This window comes from Sus scrofa, chromosome 7, assembly GCF_054392235.1.
Source record: "Sus scrofa isolate SSC_HxYL_T2T_F1_AM1 chromosome 7, Sscrofa_HxYL_maternal_Yorkshire_Landrace_v2.0, whole genome shotgun sequence".
NCBI lineage: Eukaryota > Metazoa > Chordata > Mammalia > Artiodactyla > Suidae > Sus > Sus scrofa.
The window spans coordinates 26,400,299-26,425,608 of NC_139389.1; the positions used below are offsets into that span (position 1 = coordinate 26,400,299).

The 25,310-nt window shown below is 38.6% G+C and overlaps 2 protein-coding genes across 2 annotated transcripts; both read left to right on the plus strand.

Annotated features, from left to right (window-relative positions):
* Positions 1-1,034: 1,034 nt before the first annotated feature.
* LOC100154493 (olfactory receptor 2G3-like) lies at positions 1,035-1,970 on the plus strand. Its single transcript, XM_003128262.3, has one exon. The coding sequence runs from the start codon at positions 1,035-1,037 to the stop codon at positions 1,968-1,970; it is 936 nt and encodes a 311-aa protein (XP_003128310.3).
* Positions 1,971-23,234: 21,264 nt separating this feature from the next.
* On the plus strand, positions 23,235-24,179 carry LOC110258111 (olfactory receptor 2B2-like). Its single transcript, XM_021081265.2, has one exon. The coding sequence runs from the start codon at positions 23,235-23,237 to the stop codon at positions 24,177-24,179; it is 945 nt and encodes a 314-aa protein (XP_020936924.2).
* Positions 24,180-25,310: the final 1,131 nt, after the last annotated feature.

A 25,310-nucleotide genomic window follows, 5' to 3' on the forward strand; every position in this document is an offset into this window, starting at 1 on the left:
TTCCAGAAGGTAAAAAAATTGATGTGGGCTTGAGGTACATTGAGGCCATTTCTTTCTCCACCAAAGAGCGTTCCTTTCCCAGAGCCTCATTCCCTCCATTCAGCTTCAACCACCTCTTCTTTCAACATGTGAGACAAGAAAGCTGACACCCTTCCTCACCACCACTCACCAAAGAAGCAAGGACTTTTGTTCCCCACACACAGCATGAATTTACATCACTAATCAGCCAGTGGTCTGAGTGAGTTAACCAATCCTTAAAGGAAATATGTTTTTGAAATTATGTGCCTATAATGACCAAACATTTAGATCTAAATATTAATATTATTACTTTCAATAGCCTAATGTTTGCCATTTTACAGGAAAAATAACCTCTCCAGAAGTTATTGCAAAAAATAACCTCTCCTTGGGGGAAAAACTGTAATTGTAATCTATACATGTAAGGATAACCTGACCCCCTTGCTGTACAGTGGGAAAATTAAAAAAAAATAATAAAAAATAAAAAAAATAACCTCTCCAAAAATGATGCCTCTCCAGAAGTTGACGGTCATGCATATAATGCAAATCCTGGAAAAAATGCTCACTTCAAAATCATAGTTGAAAAAGTTAAATGTTATTGACAAATATTATGTACATATATTACACATCAGTATCCCTGAGTTTTCCCCATTTAGTGTGAATGATTTGCCATGAACTCTCAATTAATCAAATGCATTTTATTCTTCTGATATTCTCTCTATTCCTTTATTTTTTCCTGTGATAAATTTTATCTCACTTTCCTATGAGTTATCTCCAAAGGAAACTCCTTCTTCTACCATGAGCCTTCACGTGCCTCTCTGTACAGTGTCTGGCCCTTCTGTCCTTTGCCGCAGCTTCTGAAGGAGACTGCCGAGATTTATTCTCCCGGGCACGGTAATTTCTCCCAGAGTTAGTGCTTCAAAGAGTAATTTTAAGAGGTTGATATTGTGGCCAGAGGCCAAAGCTACATCCTTCCTCTAAATTCCTACAGTGTTTTCCTCCTTATTCTGAGCAGGGTGATGGGCACGAACAGTAGCACTGTTGAAGACAACATCATCCTGGTGGGCTTCTCGGATCAGCCCAGCCTGGAAAAGATACTCTTCGGGGTTGTTTTGGCATCATACCTCCTGACTCTGGTGGGAAACACAATCATCATTCTGATCGCTTCCATTGACCCTAATCTCAAAACACCCATGTACTTTTTCCTCACCCACCTCTCCCTAGTTGATATCTGCTTTACCACCAGTATTGTCCCCCAGCTGCTGTGGAACCTCAGGGGACCAGCCAAGACCATAACCGCCCTGGGCTGTGCTGTCCAGCTCTATGTCTCCCTGGCTTTGGGCTCCACTGAGTGTGTTCTCCTGGCTGTGATGGCTTTTGATCGCCATGCTGCCGTTTGCAAACCTCTCCACTATGCAGCTGTGATGAACCCACGGCTGTGCCAGGCCCTGGCAGGGGTTGCATGGCTGAGTGGAGTAGGAAACGCTCTCATCCAGAGCACTGTCACCCTCTGGCTGCCTCGCTGTGGACACCGGCGGCTCCATCATTTCTTCTGTGAGGTGCCTTCCATGATTAAGCTTGCGTGTGTGGACATCCACATGTATGAGGTCCAGCTATTCATTGCATCCCTGGTCTTGCTCCTCTTGCCCTTAGCACTGATACTGACGTCCTATGGACACATCGTCAAGGCAGTTACTAGGATCAAGTCAGTCCAGGCCTGGCGCAAAGCCCTGGGGACATGTGGATCCCACGTGATGGTAGTGTCCCTCTTCTATGGGACCATCACCGCTGTGTACATCCAGCCCAACAGCTCTTACGCCCATACTTCTGGGAAATTCATCTCCCTCTTCTACACGGTACTGACTCCAACCCTCAACCCTCTCATCTACACACTGAGGAATAAAGATGTGAAAGGCGCTATGAGAAGACTATTTCATAGGGACTTGGGCTCATAAAAAACAAAGCAGAGCCCACAAGGATCAGCTTGCATGTGTGTGTGTGTGTGTGTGTATGTGTGTGTGTGTGTGTGTGTGGCTAAAAGAGTCATTTTGCACAATCCTTCGCTAAAGAAATGTACTGTTCTACAAGGAGCACATGCGATCTTCATGGTTTGCCTGGTTGTCTTTTATTGGCCTCAGAACTATCCGTCCTCTTCATCCTCCTTCCCAGGCTTCTTTGGGGCCCTTCGTAAGGCAATGTCTCCTCACACCCTGTAAATGTCCATTATTCATATCATTTCTGGTTCTTGCCCTCCCTGCCTGTGTTTTTCTTCCGCCTTCCTTCCTTTTTCCATGGTCCACTCTGTTTTTCTCCTTTGTCCTTTCCCTTCTTATCCTTTTCTTTCTCTCCTTTTTGTTGCTTCCTTCTTTCCCTCCCTGTTATTCTTTTTATGATGTGCTTATCATTTCCCTGGCTGCTTCTACATTCTATTCCTTCCCATCAATAGTCTAACAATTCCTGGAAACAACTCTCTAAAACCAATTTCCCGTTGATCACAAGAAAGAGCTTTCTTGCCTTGTAGAGTACAGTGGAGAGATTAGACTAGAGAATTTGGGTTTTTTTTGGGGGGGGGGTGTTTTTTTGTTTTTTGTTTTTTGTTTTGTTTGTTTGTTTGTTTTTGCCTCTTTAGGGCCACTCCTGTGGCATATGGATGTTCCTGGGTTAGGGGTCAAATTGGAGCTGCAGCTGCTGGCCATAACAATACCAGATCCAAGCCACATCTGAAACCAACACTGCAGCCCACAGAAATGCTGGATCCTTAACCCACTGAGCGGGGCCAGGGATCGAACCTATGTCCTCATGGATCCTAGTCAGGTTTGTTACTGCTGCATCACAACGGGAACTCTGAGAATTTGGATTTTAACTCCAAAAGTTCCTTTTTGAGCTTGTGCAGGTTTTACTGAAGTTTTTGTATCCATGTTTATTTACAAGTGAAAAAAGGAATGAGCTTTACCATTACGTTGATTAAAAGATCAAAAAGTAAGTGTAGTGTAAACTTACTAGTTTTTGTTTGGTGATTGGTTTGTAATGCAAGTGCCTGACTTAAGCTTTGATTGTGGAGGCATCTGCTTCAAAGGGGACAATCTCAAAAAGAACCATTGCCACCCACAGGACGAGATAAAGAGCCAGGCTGTCCCCAACTCCCATCCCTCAGAGTCCTTTGTTTCAGAGATCTTGGTTGATTTTAGGTAACCGACAATTCGGACCACTTGATTTTCTCTTCCTGCTCTTATGTTTTCACCACTAAAGATGGAACCCAGAAACCCCAAGCTCCCACCTTTGGTGCCAATAAAAGCAGAACCCAGACCTGCTCTCTCTCTCTACCTGAGACCTCACGGTGCAGCCCCAGATTTTCAATCATAGTAAGAACCCCAAGGGCCAATCCACCCTCAACACTGATTATCCATAGGCTGAGACCAGCACAAAACAATAAGTAAAGCAGCTGCCAAAAGTGATCAATATATGTCAATTAACATTTTTTTCTTCTTCTTTTTTTTGGCTGCACCCTTGGCATGCAGAAGTTTCCACAGCCACAAAGCCAGATTTTTAAGTGCTAGGCCACCCAGGAACTCCATTTAACATCTTTTCAATCTTCTAACTTTCCTATCATAGTATTCTCCCTATTTTGATCTAATATATGCTTAGCGCTTTCAACAGTATTGAATTTATCTAGTCGATAATTAGTTACCATTTTATATCTGAATGGAAAATTTGTTACCATTTTATATCTGAATCAAAAAATAATCCTTGGGAAATATGGTAAAAATAAGTTCCCCTTTTGCCCTCATAATATGGAAAAAAAAAAAACATGATTTATTTTCTTCACTCACTTCACTCACTTTTTTTGGTAAAAAAGTATGACACTTTTGCTTTTAATGTGACAACAGGGTTGAAATTGGTATTTCCAAAGGATAGGTATTGTAGTGTGGTCATAAAGAATACTTGAACTCAAAGAGATCAGAGCCTCTGTTCTGTCTCTAGCATTTATTTCCCAGCTGCATAACTCCAGGTAAATCACTTACATTTCCAACCCTCATTTCTCCATTTCTAAAACGGGGACCACCTCAGAGCTTTGTTGTAAGTATTTTAGGAGATGGTGAGAAGGCATATAGGAAGGAGTCCGTAAGTGTCAGTTATCATTAACAAACTCTGTTGACCTGGTGATAATCGTGGTGCCAGACTGAGTGGCCTTGATGACAAATACATGCTTTTCAGGCATAACCTATGTGGGTTGTCACAAGTCATTGTTAATATTCTACTAAGTTCACTGGTGATAATCAAATGAGTTCCGCTTTGAAATCTAACCCAACATGTGGGTCAGTTAATTTCATCAAACATGCTTTTTTTTTTTTTTTCATTGACAAGCCAACAGCAATTAGTCTAGTGTGATCTCATAATTGTGACTCAATTATAGCATCTAATTCTGGCCTTGATTTCTGTCATTTCCAATTTCCAACAGTCTGGGGAAAAAAGTTTTCCTATGTAAACCCTGACCAAAGATATCCTTATCCAGACATTACAGTGCACCTCATGTTTGGTCATACAGTTCACTTCCCAACCTGCCAGCTGGATTCACCAACCATAACAGTATCAGATGAGGTCCCGAATGGCAAGGTCCTCCTGTAAAGCTATACCAACATGATCTATCACTCGACTGGATGCTTATCCATAATTTTTTTCACTTTTTTAACTACTGGCTGTCTCTATCTCCCTATTATTCCCACAGTTACTCTTCTTAATTTTCAGAAAATTACTTAATTTCTCACATCAAAATTAAAGCAATAAGAAATTTATATTAAAGAAAATGAACCTGTTGGAGTTCCCACTGTGGTACAACAGGTTAAGGATCTGGCATTGCCACAGCTGTGGCATAGATTGCAGCTTCACCTTGGATTTCATCCCTGGCCCAGGAACTTCCATATGCTGCATGTGTGGCCAAAAAAGAAAGATGAAACAAAGAAAGAAAGAACAATCCTGTGATCTCTGCTCCTTAAGAACTTTGCTTAAGATGAAAATCTGTACACAAAGAACTGAAAAGTCATAAATTAACATATCAACAATTATTCATTACATACAAAATCAGTAATAATCTATGCACCACTATATGTTTATCCCTGTGAAGAATTAGAGCATCCTAGAATAACTGACAAACAGTATGTAATATTCCTATAAAATATATTTCATGATTTATGAATCAATTAAAAATCAATGTAAGGTCATAACAGATGCACAATAAAATAAGACAGCACATATAGTGAATGCCTATGTGTCTGAGAAATTCAAATAAAGCATAAATCTAGTGAGTACTGGGTAGTACTTTGAAGGAAGAGCTAAAACTACAAACATATGCGGGGTCAAGAAATTTGCTTTCCAGGTAAGAATGTCCTGAATGTGCTAAGGCTCAGAGGGCAACATATTTGAAGGATGGAAATCACTGGTTTCCAATGATATACTTTGGGAATAGAAATAATATGGCACCTTAAGTTTCAACAACTGAACAAATCATTACTGACTAAAAGTGAAGTGAATTTTTTCAAACTTAACACACTTATTTTCTATTATTTTATCCCCATAACCAGCTACCAAAATAGATTTTTAGAAATAGAGCTCTGGTAAATAATAAGTTTAATGAAGATATTTATCCCCATTCCTTTCTGAAAACCATAAAAATATATTAAATACAAAATTGTATGTATCTATAAGGACAAATGGAACTGGAGAGGAACTGAGAGCAAGAAAAAAATCAATAAACTTTTGGAAGATAGGAAGCAGATGGAAGGTAGTAAATGACTTACTGGAAAAAAAGGAAAAAAAAAAGATGACAAATAATGCCTTGAAAGGACTGGGAGGCAGAGAGGAGCACCCAGCAGGAATAAAGGCCATTTGTACTGCAGAGCCTTGGAGTAGCAGTGGTGCTAAGAAAGGTGAGCATTGGGGATCTTAGAAGGCAGGTTGCAGAGTGAGGCTAAAATCACAACCATTAAAAAGTCTGCCTAAAAAGTGTAGGTCTCCCGAGTCCATACAACTAGGTGAGAGACCTTCTGACATAAAAGCTGGTAAAAGGAGTGGTCACCCTTAGACGAGTTAGGTCAGAGAGCACCCCCAGGCCTGGCAGAGAGTTGAGTAGAATGTCACCCCCAAAACAGGGTATTTGGTTAGGTGCTTCGGACAGCCTCTTTCCCCCTGGTTTTTCCTCATTCTGCTCCTAGAACACTGGTCAGCTTTAGAACCTTGTAACTCTCTAGGCAGGAAAATAGAAGTGGTTCCTGTGGGGAATGTAGAAGGCTTTTACAAAGCGACCAAAAGTGTCCTGACATTTGAGTTATTCCAGTGAAAGCCTTGATCATCCCATCAGCAAGCGTCCCCCAAGCACACAGCATTTCCAACTAATTTTTGGGTGAAGGCATTGCCTCACCTCTGAGTCAGTCCTCTAACAGAGGGAGACAAACATAAACAGAGAGAAAAAAGAGAGAGAGAAAGAAAAGACACATAAAATGCAGGATAAAAGAACAGTAAAAATCTTTGTAACTGGTATAATTAATGAAGGCTCATCAAACCAACCAACCAACCAACCAACCAACCCCCAGGACTTAAAAGTAGAATGATAAGGAAAGAAGCAATAAAAAAAACTTAGAACAGTCTCCCAAAGCAACAAAAATAAAAGCAAAAATAAACCCGTGGGACCTAATCAAAGTGACAAGCTTTTGCACAGCAAAGGAAACCATAAAAAACAAAAAGACTTACCAAATGGGAGAAAATAGTTTCAAATGATGCAACTGACCAGGGTTTAATCTCTGAAACATACAGGGAGTTCCCATCGTGGCTTAGTGGTTAACGAATCCGACTAGGAACCCTGAGGTTTCAGGTTTGGTCCCTGGCCTTGCTCAGTGGGTTAAGGATGCCGTGTTGCCGTGAGCTGTGGTGTAGGTCACAGATGTGGCTCGGATCCCGTGTTGCTGTGGCGCTGGTGTAGACTAGAGGCTTCAGCTCTGATTAGACCTCTAGCCTGAGAACCTCCATATGCTGCGGGAGCAGCTCTAGAAAAGGTAAAAAGACAAAAATAAATAAATAAATAAAATATACAATCAACTTATACAACTCAACAGTAAAAAAGCCAACAACCCAATTGAAAAATGGGCAAAAGACCTAAATAGACATTTCTCCAAAGAAGATATACAGATGGCCAACAAGCACATGAAAAAAATGCTCAACATGCCTGAATATTAGAGAAATGCAAATCGAAATTACTATGAGATACCACCACACACCAGTCAGAATGGCCATCATTAATAAGTACACAAATAACAAATGCTGGCGAGGGTGTGGATAAAAGGGAACCCTCCTGCACTGTTGGTGGGAATGTAAGCTGGTATAACCACTATGGAGAACAGTATGGAGGTATCTTAGAAAACTATGCATAGAACTACCATATGACCCAGCAGTCGCACTCTTGGGCATATACCCAGACAAAACTTTCCTTGAAAAAGACATGTGCACCCACATATTAATTGCAGCACTATTCACAATAGCCAGGACATGGAAACAACCCAAATGTCCACTGACAGATGATTGGATTCGGAAGATGTGGTATATATATACACAATGGAATACTACTCAGCCATAAAAAAGAACAAAATAATGCCATTTGCAGCAACATGGATGGATCTAGAGACTTTCATCCTGAGTGAAGTAAGTCAGAAAGAGAAAGACAAATACCATATGATATCACCTACATCTGGAATCTATTATACAGCAAAAATGAACCTTTCCACAAAAAAGAAAATCATGGACATGGAGAACAGACTTGTGGTTGCCAAGGGGGAGGGGGAGGGAGTGGGATGGACTGAGAATCTGGAGTTAATAGGTGCAAACTGTTACATTTGGAATGGATAAGCAATGAGATCCTGTGTATAGCACTGGGAACTATATCTAGTCACTTATGATGGAGCATGATAAAGTGAGAAAAAAGGATGTACACATGTATGTGTAACTGGGTCACCTTGCTGTGCAGCAGATAATTGACAGAACACTCTAAACCAGGTATAATGGAAAAAATAAACATTATTACTATTAATAATAATAAAAATAAAAGACACTCTACTCCTGTTAAAAAAAAGTTTCAAAGGCTCTTAATGAGGATTAATAATGACTTTAAAAAATTGCTTTTAAAAACCCAAACATACTATCTTCTGTTGAGTAGTACAATACAGACCTAGTTTACATTATTTTCCTAATTCGTTAAATGGTTTCTGTTACCTTAACAAAATATTAGAACAGTAAAATTACATTGAAAAGAGAGAAGCATTCAAACATAACCTTGAAATTTCCTAGAGTGAAGGAAAAAACCAAGATAAAAAAATAGCAGAAGAAATTCAAGAAAAACCAGAAGACGAATATACAAGGACAACATTCGAAGGACAGGAACTTCAGGCAGAAAGGAATAGAATTGAGAGAAGGAAAATGTTTTTTCAACATAAAAATTAAAGGGCTCCCTACCAACATGTGGCAATGCAAGCTGTCTGCCCCCTGTATAGGCACAAAGCCGGTGAATTATCTGTAGAGAATTTTAAGATAGTAATAAAATCAACTGAAGTAGATTTGCTTGTTATTAACCCTTGTGCTGCCAATTCTAAACAAATTCAGGGATAACATACATGCTCAAAAAAAAAAAAACTTTTGCATCTAAAAAACTACTGCAGTTTCTATTTAGTTTTAATAAGTTTTGACTTAGCAAACTTTTCTTGCTTATCTTTAATAAACATTGCATTCTATCTGGAAGTTGATTTAGAGAATTCCCAGCTATATGGTCAACTTCTCACATAAACCAATTTAAGAGTAACGTTCTAATGTTGAAATTCTTTTAAATAGCTTGAGGCCCTCCAGTCCCTGAGGTGCTGTCTATTTCTACACTTGAATAGATGATTAGAAATAAATGACGATAGCACTGCAATTGCAAAAACTTGAGCATCTGTATCCTGATAAGAACACCTAGAGTGTTTATTTATGTTTAAAATGTGAAACAGTGAAACAAATGTGAATTGAAGATATAACATCTTTTTTTCTCTTCCATGTTTCAAAGTTTCATTGAAGTATAGTTGACTTACAATGTCGTAATAATTTCTGCTATATGATAAAATGAGTCAGTTATATATATATATATATATATATATATACACACACATCCATTCTTTCTCAGATTCTTTTCCCATCTAGATCATCACAGAATATTGAGTAGAATTCCCTGTGCTATATAGCAGGTCCCCACTGGCCAGTCACTCCATACACCACAGGGTGCATATGCCAATCCCAACCCCTGCCCCAGAAGATGCACTATCTTTGATAAGGGAGGATTTGACTGAAGTTGACTCCTAGAATTAAAATTGAGGTTTCTTCATTTTAATTGTTAGTTGTTTTTCTTAACACTAAGGAACAAATGAAGAAAATAAAATATTACATCAGTGGCATAATTGTTCCTTTTGCAGATGTTCGCTTTTTAAGTTGTCATATGTTTCATTTTTTATGTTGTTATTTTCTACTGCAACAATTACATATTAAAACTTCAATGAAAGAATATATTCTTTTACTATATTTCTCTTCTGGTGTTGGGGAAAGGGAAATTTCCCCCGTACCCCTCTTGAGTTCTTGTGGCCGGACTAATAACAAAATTAATGTAAAACAGATTAACAGGAGAAAAAGAAATTAGTTTTAATTCGTGCATGTAGAGATCTCATAGCAATTGGACTTAAAGAGTGGCCAAAGCAGGTACATTTTGTGCGTTTTAGACAAAGAAACAATAAATGTATGAAAACTGACAGCACAAAGAACCTTAGATTTGAGGTGTTTAATTGGTGAAAAATCTAAACTGTTTGGGTGCTAGGTGGTAAATTAAAGAAGTAACAAAGCTTGTTTATATAGGCTTCTCAGCCCAGATTCCCCTTAGCCTTAAATGCGTCATTTTACCTCCAGATGCAAGAATGCCCCTTTCACATGAGAGGTTTACTTCCCAATTGCAGGGAGTCAGAAAGCAGGATCAGAGTGTCCCTCTTGCATTGATCATTTATTAATTCACGTTAATTCAAAATAATCCATATGCCAGTGAGGCACCTTTTGGGGTGGCCTTCCATGGGCCCCCACACTGACCATTCTAAAGTACCTAATATTATGATCATTAATGAACATATTTTCATTGTAAAAAAGAAGGGGTTGAAAACTATCTACATCAGGTGTTCATAAGTGCACAGCAAAATGGAAGAAAAGAGACCACACAAAAATATAGCAAAATGAGACTGCAATTACCAGCACCCAAGAAAAGAAACTAACAGCTACTGGGGGGATAGGGTGACAGCTGAAAATTTATAGTTAAAGACTGATAAATAAAAATGGCATTTGTGTACTCAACAAAAAATACTGGAAAGCAGACCTTAAAAAAGCAATGATTTCAAAGTGTTAAGGGGACTTTATTTTTTACTCAGAATTTTATGCTCAAACTATCAGTCATGGAAACATGATGAGAGACTACCGAAATTTTCAGGTATGAGGGCTCTCGTTTTTCTTGTTTGAGTATTCTCAGGAAGCCGCAGAGGGCTACGCTCTACCCAAAGGAAGGAAACGTCTGAGAAAGTCAAAAGCATGGGGAGCAGCGTGCAAGGGATTTGAGGCAGAAAAGCAAGGGAGAAAATGCTAGTGAAGGATTTCAGAACATGCCACCCGACATATGCCCCTGTGGCCGAGTCACTGTCTTGAGTTAAGAGGGACTTGAAAAGCAGCAGGTACAGGAAAAGCACTCTGATCTTTCTTTTTCCCTCAGGAGATGAAATTCCCATATGAAAGATATCCTGCCTCCACCTGAAGGAAAATAATACTCTTAGTTATCACCCAGGATCAGAAAAGGTGAGATGGAGAGAATTCTATACAAACAGACCTTGTTAAAATAATTCTGTTTCTTTAGCCTCCCTCCACAACCTCATGTAGTTCAGTCCCTTCCCACAACTGTCTCTCCTGATGTAAAAGTAAGGAGATGTTACCATTTTCTTGCCTTTCCCTCTTTGCGAGAGTTCCCATGTCACATAGAACTTGTATTAAATAAATGTGTGTGCTTTTCTCCTGTGGACCTATCTCAACGTCTAATTCTCAGTCCCAGCCAAAAAGACCCCTGAGAGGATAAATGTGAGTGTGCTTCCTCTAAGCCAGGCTGGCTGTGAGGGGAAATTTCAGGAAGACATGCATGAGGAGAATCAAGTTTGGAGCACGAATGCTCTGGCAAAGCCCGTCAGGAAAAGTGAGCTGACAGACTATTTGACATCGTCTATCATTCTGAAATGAGCCTGGCAGTTTTGTGGGCTCTAAAATACAAAGTGTAGAAAAAAGTTACACATAGGCATAAAACATTTATTAACTCGGAACAACCAAAAACACATGAGGAAAACTTAATCACAGCTTGGCTGTGAAAACCATCTTTATTATCACTATAATATAAACTCTGAATTATCTAACATTAGGATATAATTATACTAGGGTGTTTGGGGAACAGGTGTGTTTATGTGAGTGTGTGAAAGGAGAAATAAAATATTATGCAAAAGCAAGTCTAAGTCTTATCTTCCAACGCAGGAAGCTGATACATCAATGTGAAACGGAAAATAAAATGAAGAACTAGCAGCCAATATCCAGTGCTTCAGGAAATCCTATTATCTCCAACCTCAGAATATATCCAGGGAGTTCCTGTTGTGGTTCAGTGGGTTATGAACCCGATTAGCATCCATGCAGAAGTGGGTTCGATCCCTGGCCTCGCTCAATGAGTTAAGGATCCAGAGTTGCTGTGAGCTGTGGTGTAGGTCACAGACATGGTTTGGATCTGGCGGTTGCTGTGGCTGTGGTGTAGGCCAGCAGCTGCAGATGTCATTCATTCCCTAGCCCAGGAACTTCCATATGCACAGGTGTGGCTCTAAAATGCAGTGTGTGTATATATAAATATATCTCTCTAGGATTTTATCACTTCTTTTGCTAAGACCCTGCTCTGAGTCCATTATCTCATCATCTCTCAGCCAGATTACTGCTTTAGTGTCTATGTTATGTAATCACTTCCATGCTTACAGGGAATTCTAAACACAATGGAGTAATTCTTCTGAAACTCAAAGCAGATCCTTCCTCTTCTCCTTTCTCTGCCTAAAGCTCCAAATGGCTCTAAATTTGTACAATGGCCTCTCCTGAACTCATCTCTCCCAATTCCCTTCTTGACTCACTCCCTACTTGGCCCCCATGCTGTTATTAAAAGGCACTAGGTATCCTCCTGCTGTAAGACTTTTGCTCTTCTCTGGCTGGAATGCTCTATCCCAGAAACCTGCTTAGCTAACCTTTTCCCCTCCTTTAAATATTTTTTCCTGATTTTTAAAAGTTGTATTGAAGTATAGTTGATTTACAATGTTGTGATAATTTTTTCTATACAGCAGATTGATTCAGTTATACATGTACACATATTCATTCTCTTTCATACTCTTTTCCCACATAGCTTATCCCAGAATATTGGGTGGAGTTCTCTGTGCTATACAGCAGGTTCCCTGTTGGCCAATCATTCCATTTACCTCAGTGTGCATATGCCATCCCAAAGCCGCTAGTCCATCCTTCCCCACCCCCACCTGTCCCCTTTGGTAACCATATGTTTTTAAAAGTCTGTGAATCTGTTTCTGTTCTACAAGTAAATCTGTCTGTATCCTTTTTTGTTGGAGGCTTGCCAGATATGCATGTATACAGGGCATAGTGAAGCAAAGAAACTAGATGGCGCTTGAAGAATGATGCTAATCTAGGCTTGCAAAATATATGACTTTCCCAGACCCCTGGGGGAAAGGGAGTGAGACAGGAAAGGTACACCGTATGAGTGGCTGCTTGAAATCAAGTTGCCAAATACTCCAGATGTTGTCCATGGAAAGCCATTGAGGTTCTTGTTCTCATGACCCTAAGGGAGTTGGAGGAAAGGGCGTTAATAGCCGTAAGCATAAACAATATAATCTTTCTCTGGAGGGTTAATCATTTACAGCGTCTATGAATACAAAGGGTCTGTGCCTTGCATATCTGTAGCCTTGATCAGTAACCTTGTAAATAACACCTGTGATTCTGAACGTACTAGGAAGTAGAAAATAGCAAATAAAAATCATGACTTGGCTCAGGATTGCTATTGCCCCTCGAAGGCAGTAGCCCCCTGATCCCCACTCTATTTCTTTGTGTCTGCTGTCTTAAATCGGCAGCACCACTGACTTTGGGACCTGAGTGGATGAGCAGGTCTCGTCACTTTTCTTTTTTTAGATTCCACGTATAAGTGATGTGATGTTTGTCTTTCAATATCTAACTTCACTTAATATGACAATCTCTAGGTTCATCCATGCTGCAAATGGCATTGTGTCATTCTTGTTTATGTCTAATACTCCATTGCATATAGGTACCACATCTTCTTTATCCATTGCTCTGTCGATGATGTTTAGGTTGCTTCCATGTCTTGGCTGTTGTAAACAGTGCGGCAAGAAACATTGCAGTGCATGTATCTTTTCAGATTAAGGTTTTCTACATCGATGCCTAGGCGTGGGTTGCTGGGTCCTATGGTAGTTCTATTTTTAGTTTTTTGAGGAACTTCCCTACTGTTTCCCATAGTGGTTGCACCAATTTACATTCCCACCATTAATGTAAGAGGGTTAGGCAGAACCTTTTTCTACGCATCTTCTCCAGCATTTATTGCTTGTAGAATTTTTGATGATGGCCATTCTGATGTAAGGTGGTAACTTATAGTAGTTTTGATTTGCATTTCTCTAATAATTAGTGATGTTGAGCATCTTCTCATGTTTTATTTTTGTTTTTTGTTTTTGTTCATCTGTATGTCTTCTTTAAGAGATGCATATTTAGATCTTCTGCCCATTTTTTGATTGGGTTGTTTGGGTTTGTTTTTTTTTTTTTTTTTTTTTTTTTGACATGAGCTGACTTCTAGAGTAATGAAAATAAAAACAAAAATAAACAAGTGGGACAATTCAACTTAAAAGTTTTTGCACAGCAAAGGAAACCATAAACAAAACCAAAAGACAACCCACGGAATGGGAGAAAATATTTGCAAATGAAGTGACTGACAAGGGATTAATCTCCAAAATACAGAAACACCTCCTGCAGTTCAATATCCCTCAAGTGTTTACATCTTATTTTCTCTAGGAGAGCGCTCCTGACCACTGTTTAATTCCACCATCTACCCACTTCACCCTCCTGATACTCCTTACCCTACTCCACAGTTTCTTTCCTCCAGAGCGCTTATGACATACTATACAGCATAATCTATTGGGCTTATTATTTATTTTGTTTGTTTGTTTTGTCTTTTTAGAGCCGCACCTGCAGCACATGGAGGTTCCCAGACTAGGGGCTGAATCGGAGCTGTAGCCGCCGGCCTGCACCACATACTTTGCTTTTATTGTAAAGTAAACCTTCATGCACATTTGGATTTATTTCCGAAACCCAATATAAAATCCTTTCAAAAAATTTCTTTCTTATGATAATTTGAGGTCAAGTTAATTCAGGAGTTTTAATAACCAGACTTTTGTGATAAAGAAGTACAAAGTCTGACAGTAGGAGTTATTTGTCCAAGATTACAGATTTAATATTTATAAATAATCATTGCAGTTTCATACCCATTATTTTTCCTACTACTCCATGGATATTTTGAAAGAAAAAAGAAAGGCTAATACAATGGAGTTACTGGATAAAACCATGTTGAATTTTTTTAAAGTTTTTATTAAAGTATAGTTGATTTACAATGTTCCTTCAATTTCTGCTGTACTGCCAAGTGAAAAACAAGTTGAATTTTAATGTTGACATCCAAATGGGGTGAGTCTGGATTAGTAATGCTCAATAACTTGGAGCGAGAAAAGCCAGATCAAATTTGGAAGTGCTGCTTTTTTTGTTTGTTTTTGTCTTTGTTTTTTTATAGCTGCACCTACAGCATATGGAAGTTCCTAGGCCAGGGATCAAATCCAAGGCACAGCTGTGACCTACTCCATAGCTGTAGCAACATTGGATCCTTAACCCACCATTCCACACCAGGAACTCCTGGAAGCATTGGTTTTCTTCCTAGTGCACCTGGCTATAATCTTGGACAAGTTAGTTGATTTTTCTAAGTTTTAGAATTGTTGTTAGGTAAATATGAATTATTAAAATGTATTCCCCTAATTTATATAGTGACTATCAAATTAATATATATCTTCTGTTTATTACATAGCTATATAATAAATCGTAGGGGGAGAATGAAGGGAGACTACGGGGGAAACATGAAAAAAATCATACTTCAGGAGTTGCCGTCATGGCGCAGCGGTTAACAAATCCGACTAGAAACCATGAAGTTTTGGGTTTGATCCCTGGCCTTGCTCAGTGGGTTAAGGATCCCCCGTTGCTGTGGCTCTGGTGTAGGCTGGTGGCTACAGCTCCAATTAGACCCCTAGCCTGGGAACCTTCATATGCCAAAGGAGTGGCCCTAGAAAAGGCAAAAAGACAAAAAAAAAAAAAAAAGAAGAAGAAAAGAAAAAAATCATACTTCAGAAAGATTACTTTTGCAACTATACATAGTTGTCCTATTTTTCTCATAATAGTAAGCATAGTAAAGGGTGATTTTACCTATCAAATAATCTGTATTATAAAAATCATCTTGGCAACCATTAAGGTCTTAGTGAAATTGATTTGGTTTCCTCTGAGATGACTCTCCCAACTGACATGCCTGCAGTTTGTATTTTGTTAGAAGCATTTTCCTGATTGTTTTGTAGGCTGTCTCACCTTTTAGTCCCTCTGGTTCTTCTCTCCTGGACATGATGGTGGCAGCAGCTGTTAATTATGCTGAATCTCAGATGCTTAAATAGAAGGATGGGACAAAACCGTACTATCAGGAAAAATCAGGGGAGAGCTCCCTGTGGATCTATGAAGTCTGTGGATAGCCATAAATTGGTGTTAGTTTCTTAAAATTGACCCTTCACTAGGCCGGAGAGAGGTTGGTTGAAGCCCTCCAGAACGGAGAAGAAACGCAAGCAGAAACCAGTGTGTGCACATTGTGTTTAAGCCACAGGTCAGTCTTCCATAACTCCCCCTCTCTGTCGTATGCCAAACAATGGATGAATTACAGCCCCGTATCTGGTAAATGCAGAAGGGATTTGGGGAGGGGAGGATAGTAAAAATCAAAGGTCACCTAGTTTTGTCACTGGTTGTTTCTTAAGGTGGGATGAAGGAAGCATTCAAGGATAGAACTATGAAGTTTGTTTTTTTTTTTTTAATTTAAAAAGTTTGATTCCACTGCTGCATGTAATTTGTTTGCGAGAAGAACAATGAAATTATGAAAAGTATACTGACCTAGGATTCAAAGTCCTGTATTATTCACTTCTTAACTACTGAATTTTCTAGATTTATATACTTGGGCAAGTCCTATAACTTCTTGGTGTCCAAGTTTTCTCTCTTCTCAGATTAAAAAAAATCATTTTTGCTTTAGAGGATTATTATGAGAACAAAACAAATATGCATGGAAGGATGATTATATATGAGTACAAAAGCAAATACAGTTAAATATGTTTATGAAAATTTGTTATAAATATTTTGGTGTTTCTAAATCCTTGGTGTATTTTATTTTATTATGAGGAAAGCTATGGAAAAATACAAATTTATTATCAGTGCTATTTACCTTTGGAAATATTTTATTTTTTTGGTTTTTAGGACTGCACCTGTGGCATATGGAAGTTCTCAGGCTAGGGGGTCTAATCAGAGCCACAGCTGCCAGCCTACACCACAGCCACAACAACGCAGGATCCGAGCTGCATCTGTGACCTACACCATAGCTCACGGCAACACCAGATCCTTAATACACTGAGCAAGGTCAGGGATCAAACCCACATCTTCATGGATCCTAGTCAGGTCCATTAACTTCTGAGCCAGGAGGGGAACTCCTTGGAAATCGTGTATTTTAATTTAAATATTTTTAGGTGTGCCTTTTTTATTTTTTAAATTTTATTTTTTAATGACTTTTATGTTTTCCATTATAGTTGGTTTACAATGTTCTGTCAATTTCTACTGTAGAGCAGTGACGAAGTCACACATATATACACATTCTTTTTCTCACATCATCCTCCATCATGTTCCATCACAAGTGACTAGATATAGTTCCCTGTGCTATACAGCAGGATCTCATTGCTTATCCATTCCAAAGGCAATAGTTTGCATCTATTAACCCCAGACTCCCAGTCCATCCCACTCCCTCCCCCTTGGCAACCACATGTCCATGAGTTTCTTTTAGGTTCATTAGTGCCGCATAATAGATTCTAGATATAAGTGATATCATATGGTATTTGTCTTTCTCTTTCCTACTTACTTCACTCAGTATGAGAGTCTCTAGTTCCATCCATGTTGCTGCAGGTGTGCCTTTTTTTTTTTTTTTAACCCCTTCTCTGGATTGAAACCACATTATGATGTTTGTGGGTAATAAAAATATTGATTTTCTATAGAAACCAATTGAACTCTGAAAAGTCTTACCACTCAAACAAATCAAAGATTATTTAAATCTATAACAATTTAGAAATCCAATAGGCAGAGAGCATGGCATTGAAATTACAGCAAAGATCAGCAACACGGACGGAACAAATACCAATGATATCACTTATACCTAGAATCTAATATATGACACAAATGAACATTTCCACAGAAAAGAAACACATGGACTTGGGGAACAGACTTGTGGTTGCCAAGGGGGAGGGAAGGGAGTGGGATGGACTGGGAGTCTGGGGTGAACAGATGCAAACTGTTGCATTTGGAATGGATAAGCAATGAGATCCTGCTGTATAGCACTGGGAACTGTATCTAGTCACTTGAGGGATGGAGCATTATGGAAGACAATGTGAGAAAAAGAATGTGTGTGTGTGTGTGTGTGTGCACGCGCGTGTGCGTGTGTGTGTGTGTGTGTGAGACTGGGTCACTTTGCTGTACTGTAGAAAATTGACAGGACACTGTAAACCAACTATAATGGAAAAAAATCATGTAAAGAAAGAAATTATAGCAATGATCCTCAGACACTAACATTAAGGAGAAATATCTAAAGTGAATCAGAGGTAGACCACCTACATATTGTTTCTATTTTGTCTTAGCATGTTATAGTAGAATCATACTTACAAAGTTAAGACTGTATCAGGATGTAAAATCTAAAATAAAAGTCCCCATGTTTCTTTAAGCTACCCACCCATTCAGGTGCTTCTTTCCTGATGCCTTTTCATTCCTTTGCATGTCCCATTTGCTTCAGAAGCACAAATTCTTCTGTCTTCCCAGCTCTATTTTCTCATCTGCTGGGGAACTCATCAGCATTTTCTTTAACTTCCTATTTAGACAAATTAAGCTCTACTAATCCCATAATTTTCATATACAACCAGAAAGGCAAGAACTCCCCACAGCCCTTTCCAGGTCAATAAACAATTACTGGATTTGGTCTCACCCTTTTAGTATTTGCATCCTTTTTTTTCCTCTTTCTCTCTATTGCCGCATATTCATAAGACAAATTTAACACATTTAATCATTTACAAAATGCAAGAAAGAACATTACTATCTTTACGTATTTATCTCTTTTTCTTCTCATTTCCTTTTTTCCTTATTTTTTTCCCCCTCAGCTCGACTTTCAGAGTTTATTTATTGCTGTCATTATCATCACTCATTTTGTCACTGTTTTTATGTAACTTCAATGTCTAGGAATGCTATCATGTATTCTGAAAACCAGTAAAACATGCTACATATTTATCTTTAATAACTTTTCTGCTCCTCTGGAGTAAGTATGTGATAATGGAATAATAATAACTTTACTGTTCCCAGGGAGAAAGTATATATTTTCTTCATAACAGTCCCAAGCTTATCTCAGAAATTTAATAATGTTCTGGGTCCTTTTAGAGAGATGTAATGGGAAAAAAAAGGACTGGGAAAATCTCATGGCAGTAATCTTTGAAAGTCAGGAGAAAATTTTCAGTTTTCTTTAGATTTATAAAACTGTTATCTGAGTGCAGGGTACTCAGTAATAATGAGATCCTGAGTCTTTAGTAAGAAAGCAATTCAGATAGGATGAATTCTACAGTTGTTTCTTTTATGATTGTAATTGGATAAGGAATTTCTTGCATGCTCAATGAGGGCCATCCTTCTGTAAGGTAATCCTGCAACACAGGAGTGATTTCTTCTTTGACCAAAATAGATTAGGCAAAATTGGGTTAAGGAATTATGTATAAAGATAAAGTTGTTTCTCAAAGTTGAATCAGAATATTATTTTTTATTTCTGTAATAACCCTCTAATCAATTGACAGTGACATCTGTCCATTTCTTTGGGAATAAAATATAATACAAAACATAATCACATTCCACGGCTCTATTTCTAAAGTCTCACTACCATAGGATAAAATATGGGAAAAGAAAAGAAATTGGATAAGACCTATTTTATTTTATTCTTTTTTTTTTTAAATGGCCACACCCATGGCACATGGAAGTTTCTAGGCCAGGAATTGAATCTGAACCAAAGCTGCGACCTACGCCACAGCTGTGGCAATGCCAAATCCTTTAACTCACTGCACCAAACTGGGGATCAAACCCCCACCTCCACAGCAACCCGAGCCACCGCAGTTGGATTCTTAACCCACTGTGCCACATCAGGGACTCCTGCATAACATCGATTTTAAATGAAGAGTGTTATTTTAGATATAAGAAATAATAGGATTTATAAAAGGGGACGACGTCGCAAGAAAATAACTTCATTTTCCACAGAAGAGCACAGGCACTTGGAAATTTCCAGAAAACTTCTTAGGTGATTTTACCATGTAAGTGGATCTACTAATATTTCAACTACTGGTTATTTTTCTCTTAATACAATATGTTATTTTGTATAGCTTTTTTCTTTTTCCAATTGTCTTGCAAGCAGTATGGAGCTTATATGCAAGTATTCTGACTCTTAGTCTATAGGTGAACGAAGCTAGTCACAAGTGTATGTAGTGACCTTCAAAAATCCATTGATTTCTGGGGAGTTCCCATCGTGGCTCAGCAGAAACGAATCTGACTAGCATCCATGAGGACACAGATTCCATCCCTGGCCTTGCTCAGTGGGTTAAGGATCCGGTGTGGCTCTGGCTATGGTGGCCAGTAGCTCCCGCTCTGATTCGACCCCTATCCTGGGAGCCTCCATACGCTGTGGGTGCGGTCCTAAAAAGACAAAAGAAAAAAATCCATTGATTTCAGTAAGTAAAATAAATCTATTTATTGGTTGATTACTTATGTCATTTTGAGAATTAGTAGTAAAACCCTCAAAATGTTTGCATTATGAGTAAAGGAGGGCATATTTAAACTCTGCCTTGGTTTTTGGGCTTGGAATGGAAATGTGAATAATGTGTCTAGTTCCTGTTGTGATGAAATATCAAGAAACGGATTGAGGTCATAAAAGAAATAACAAAATCAAGATGCTGACATAATCTAACATATGAGAACACCAAAGGGAAGAGTTTCAGAGTTGTTGGTTTCAACTGAATTGAAATCAATTAAAATGTAGGAAATACTTATCATGTTTAAGTCTACAAGTCCTGTGTTTACTCTTTAGGAGTATATAATCAGGAGTGCCCTTTGTGGCTCAGTGGTTAACCAACCTGACTAGGATCCGTGAGGATGCAGCTTCAATCCTTGGCTTTTCTCAGTGGGTTAAGGATCTGGCATTGCTGTGAGCTGTGGTGTAGGCTGCAGAGGCAGCTCAGATCCCTTTTGCTGTGGCGTAGGCTGGCAGCTGTAGCTCCAATTCAACCCCTAGCCTGGGAACCTCCATATGCCACGAGTGCGGCCCTAAAATAGCAAAAAAGAAAAAAAAAAGAGGGGAGAGTATATAATCAATCTGGTCAGGGAAACAGGATAGGTACAGAAACAGAAACACATTTTATATATAATTATGATAAACTATGGAGTGTATTGTAAGAAAATTACAGATAAAGAGCTTGGGAGGATTAGTTAAGGAGGGGGGAATACTTAAGAACACTTTGGTACTCGAAATAGTCCTTACAGGATGGAGAGCAACAATGGAGTTTTGGATCAGCATAAATATAAGGAAGCGGGGGAAAAGTCTGGCGATGTTGCAGTGGTTTGAGCCATTATTGTAGGAGGCAGTGAATCTAAGTTTGCATTTTAATATAATGTCTTACAGCACAGTGATCCACTGCAGAATTTTGAGCTGAGATGTGCATAATCAGCTTTGAACTAATAGAAGACTGTTCTCCAGGCATGTTAGAATGCTGTGAAGATGAGAAAGCAATTGCAAGTGGGGAGACTAGCTTGAAAGCTAGAGACCATGGAGCATTGAACTGTTTTCTTTGTGTCTGTTATAATATTTTTGTGTAGATGTAGATGTAATGGATACATACAAGAGACAATGTTAAAGAAAAATGGGTCTAATTTGACAACTAGGACAGCACATAGGCAATTGTAATTTGAAGATAATTGTTAGGTTCTGCATATCAAAAATTGTATTTTTAAAACTAAAGCAAAGAAATGAGAAGTGTGGGATGGAGCTCCATTTTAGATTTAATGATTCTGAGGTTTGATGCTGTGAAGCAAGGACTTCTCCCTATCATTTCTCATTGTGATTCACTTTCTCCACACTAGTTCCACAATCAATGACACCAACATAAACAATAGACCTGGCCAACTAAATCCACTAATTCTACTAAGTTAGGAGCACAAGAAGAATATAATGTAAGGTCAACTAAGAGGATCAAAAAAATAAGTACTTGGAGGTTCCTTGGTTGTTTTCCTTGCAGTCACTTCATGTTTATTATCCCTCAGTACCTATTAATTGTCTACTTATTACAAATACCATTATATGCCACATATAGATACACAAGAATAAGAACTAGCCAATATTTTAGAAAATTCCTGATTTGTGAAATAATTACTAACAGTTAATGAATTATTAGCCTATGAACATAACTGAGTTTTATATATATGATTTACATTATATCATTTAGTCCTATGAGCTGGGTATAATTAGGCTCATTTTAAAGAGAAGATTGAAGCTTAAAAGATTAAATGACATTTCCAAAGTACCCAACTAGTGAAAGGAATGAGTGGGATTTGAAGAAAGAAGGCAAATGCCTTTATAAAATAACTCAAAATACAAGACGAATTTGCTATAATGTGGGAGTCAAACCTAAAGAAATGTAGGATTTTAAAGAATGAAAAATTAGAGTTATCCTTCAAAAAATTTTATAATAAAGGAATTGTGTGATTTGGATGGGGGAAGAGCAGCTTAGAGGCATCTCAGATGGTAGAAATATAATTAATGAGTAAGAAAACAGAACAAGGAAGGGAAAGAGAGGGGGAAATGTCTAAATTTATACATGCTAGTGATTATCTTTGGGGATTCAAAATATTATGTACAGCATCAAATTTCAAGGAGCCAAATATTTGAAACTCTTTCTGGTGATTTCTCTCAGAGGTTAAAAGTACATAAAACTTATGTATCTATCCCTAGAGTAGCATTTCACAGCAAGCAGGGTTTTGAGGCTTGTTTTGTGTGTATGTTATTGTGTTTGAATTTTTTATCTCTTTCCCCCAATTTAAGATTTTCTTAATAGGACCAACACTAATGCTTGGGCTCCTGACACACCATCTTTCACTGTGCAAAACTGATGAAGTGCTCCAGTTCCCATGATGTTTCTGACCAGGGTCAATTTGACAAAGATGAAGATGCCAAGATGTCTTGGCTCCCCCTCAACTGCTGATCCACCTGCCTTCTTCATGCTGTCCTTTGTTCAACCTTGTTTGGGAAGCTCTGCCTTCTCCCAATCTGTTTTAATCTACACTCGATTGTTTCCATTACATAGTCATGACAAATAAAGTTGATGGTATTTCAATTGAAACTTCTGAGAAAGGAAGACATCAAAATCCAAAAGAATAATAACAGAAGACATTCATGATGTAAGGATAACTTTTCAACTACATTGCTGGTATTCTTTTTATTCTTTTCTTAATAATATTTCAATATTACATTGATAATGTTGGCTCAACATTATACCATAATTGCGATATAGATGCAGATGATAGCAAAAGTGAGAGGTTCATCTTAGCATCTCTGGTCCTTAATTCTCTGTGGCTTCCTTTTACCATCAATACCCATATCTAGAAGAGAGTATTTAGAGGTCTCAGCTGGAATTTCACCTGTCAATGCCAATATGTGGATCAACAATCAGAGCTCACTAGATGACTTTATCTTACTGGGGTTCCCTGATCGCCCCTGGCTGGAGACACCATTCTTTGTCATCTTTCTGGTGGCTTACATCTTTGCCCTACTTGGAAATATCTCCATTATCCTGGTTTCCCACTTGGATCCCCAGCTTGACAGTCCCATGTACTTTTTTGTCTCTAATCTATCCCTTCTGAATCTCTGCTATACCAGCAGCACTGTCCCACAGATGCTAGTCAACCTTCAGGGACCAGAAAAGACCATTAGCTATGGTGGTTGTGTTGCCCAACTCTATATTTTCTTGGCCTTGGGTTCTACTGAATGTATACTTCTAGCCATCATGGCCTTTGACCGTTATGCTGCTATTTGCAAGCCCCTTCACTACCCAGTCATCATGAACCAGAAACACTGTATCCACATGGCCACTGGGACCTGGATTAGCGGCTTTGCTAACTCCCTTGTGCAGTCCACTTTCACAGTGTTGACCCCACGATGTGGACAGAGGGTGATAGACCATTTCTTCTGTGAAGTTCCTGCTCTTTTGAAATTAGCTTGTACTGATACTCATGTGAATGAGGCAGAGCTCAATGTGCTAGGGGCTTTGCTACTTCTGGTGCCCCTCACCCTCATCCTGGGCACTTATGTGTTCATTGCTCGGGCAGTCATGAGAATCCGCTCTGCTGAAAGTCGCTGGAAAGCCTTTAATACCTGTGCTTCCCATTTGCTGGTGGTGTCCCTCTTCTACTTTACAGCCATCGGTATGTATGTCCAGCCTCCCTCTAGCTATTCCCATGACAGGGGGAAGATCATGGCTCTCTTCTATGGAATCGTCACACCTACACTCAATCCATTTATCTACACACTGAGGAACAAGGATGTGAAAGCTGCCCTTAGAAGGGCACTGACTAAGGAATTTTGGGTCAGGACAAGGTGAGCTCTGAAGAGAAGGCCCAAGAAATAAGGATAGATATGTTTGCCTTTCAGAGAAGCTGTCAGACATGAGAGAAAAGTGTATCAAGTGTTATAAAGTTCTCAAGTGGAGCATGACCAAGAAAGAAACAATCAGCTCTTAGTGATCTCCAGACAGCACTTAGTCTTTTTTTTTCCTTACCCATTTTTGAGACTGTTTTACAATATTGCATCTTATCTTAAAGTTTACATTTTCTAAACTTTGTAAATATCTTTTCTCTAGCTAGTAAACCAGTTTCCCCTCCTGAAACCAAGTTAACAAGTAGATATGGCTAGGGAAAAAAGCCTTTTGGGGGAAACCATTCATTATCTTTGAATATAGTTTCTTTGTCACCAAATAGAGATCTTACCACTTGCCTTAATTCAAAGATGTATGGGGAATTCCCCTTGTGGCTCAGCAGTAATGAACCTGACTAGTATCTGTGGGGATGCGGTTCGATCGTCATCAATGAGTTGAGGATCTGGCGTTGCCCTGAGCTGCGGCATAAGTTGCAGATGCTGCTCGGATCCCTCGTTGCTGTGGCTGTGGTATAAGCCGGCAGCTGCAGTTCTGATTCGACCCCTAGCTTGGGAACTTCCATATGCCGTGGGTGTGGCTCTTTAAAAAAAAAAAAAGGCAGAAAATTCAAAGATGTATGAAATTGCCTCTCTTATAGAACATTGAATTTAATATTTAATATTGTAGCTGTGTCCCATAAAGCAAATCTAAATAATAAAATTTTAATTATAAAGTCATATAGCTCTAAATCATTTTCTATTTGATGATTTATAAAATTATGAACAAAGCACTTATTCTGAGGCATCAGTACAATTTCTGCCAGTCTCTCCTTTATAATACACATCTTCAAGCTTTCTTTATAAAATTATTCTTTCTAAAGTGCAGTCTATCCGTGAATACATTTAATCATTTTTACTTATTTCAGTTCTTTAGCTGTTTCAAAGCAATGAATCACAGTCCCCTAATAAGACATGGTCTAAGGTCTTGATAAACACACATTTTATGAAAATCCATCAGTGTGTTTCATCAGGTTCCTAATTTTGAAGAATAAATACACTGGATGATATGAATTCTGGGATATGAATTAAATTGGTAAAT

What these genes read in the sequence shown, in the direction of transcription:
- LOC100154493 (XM_003128262.3), top strand. Translation starts at nt 1,035, where the DNA reads ATGGGCACGAACAGTAGCACTGTTGAAGACAACATCATCCTGGTGGGC.
- LOC110258111 (XM_021081265.2), top strand. Translation starts at nt 23,235, where the DNA reads ATGTGGATCAACAATCAGAGCTCACTAGATGACTTTATCTTACTGGGG.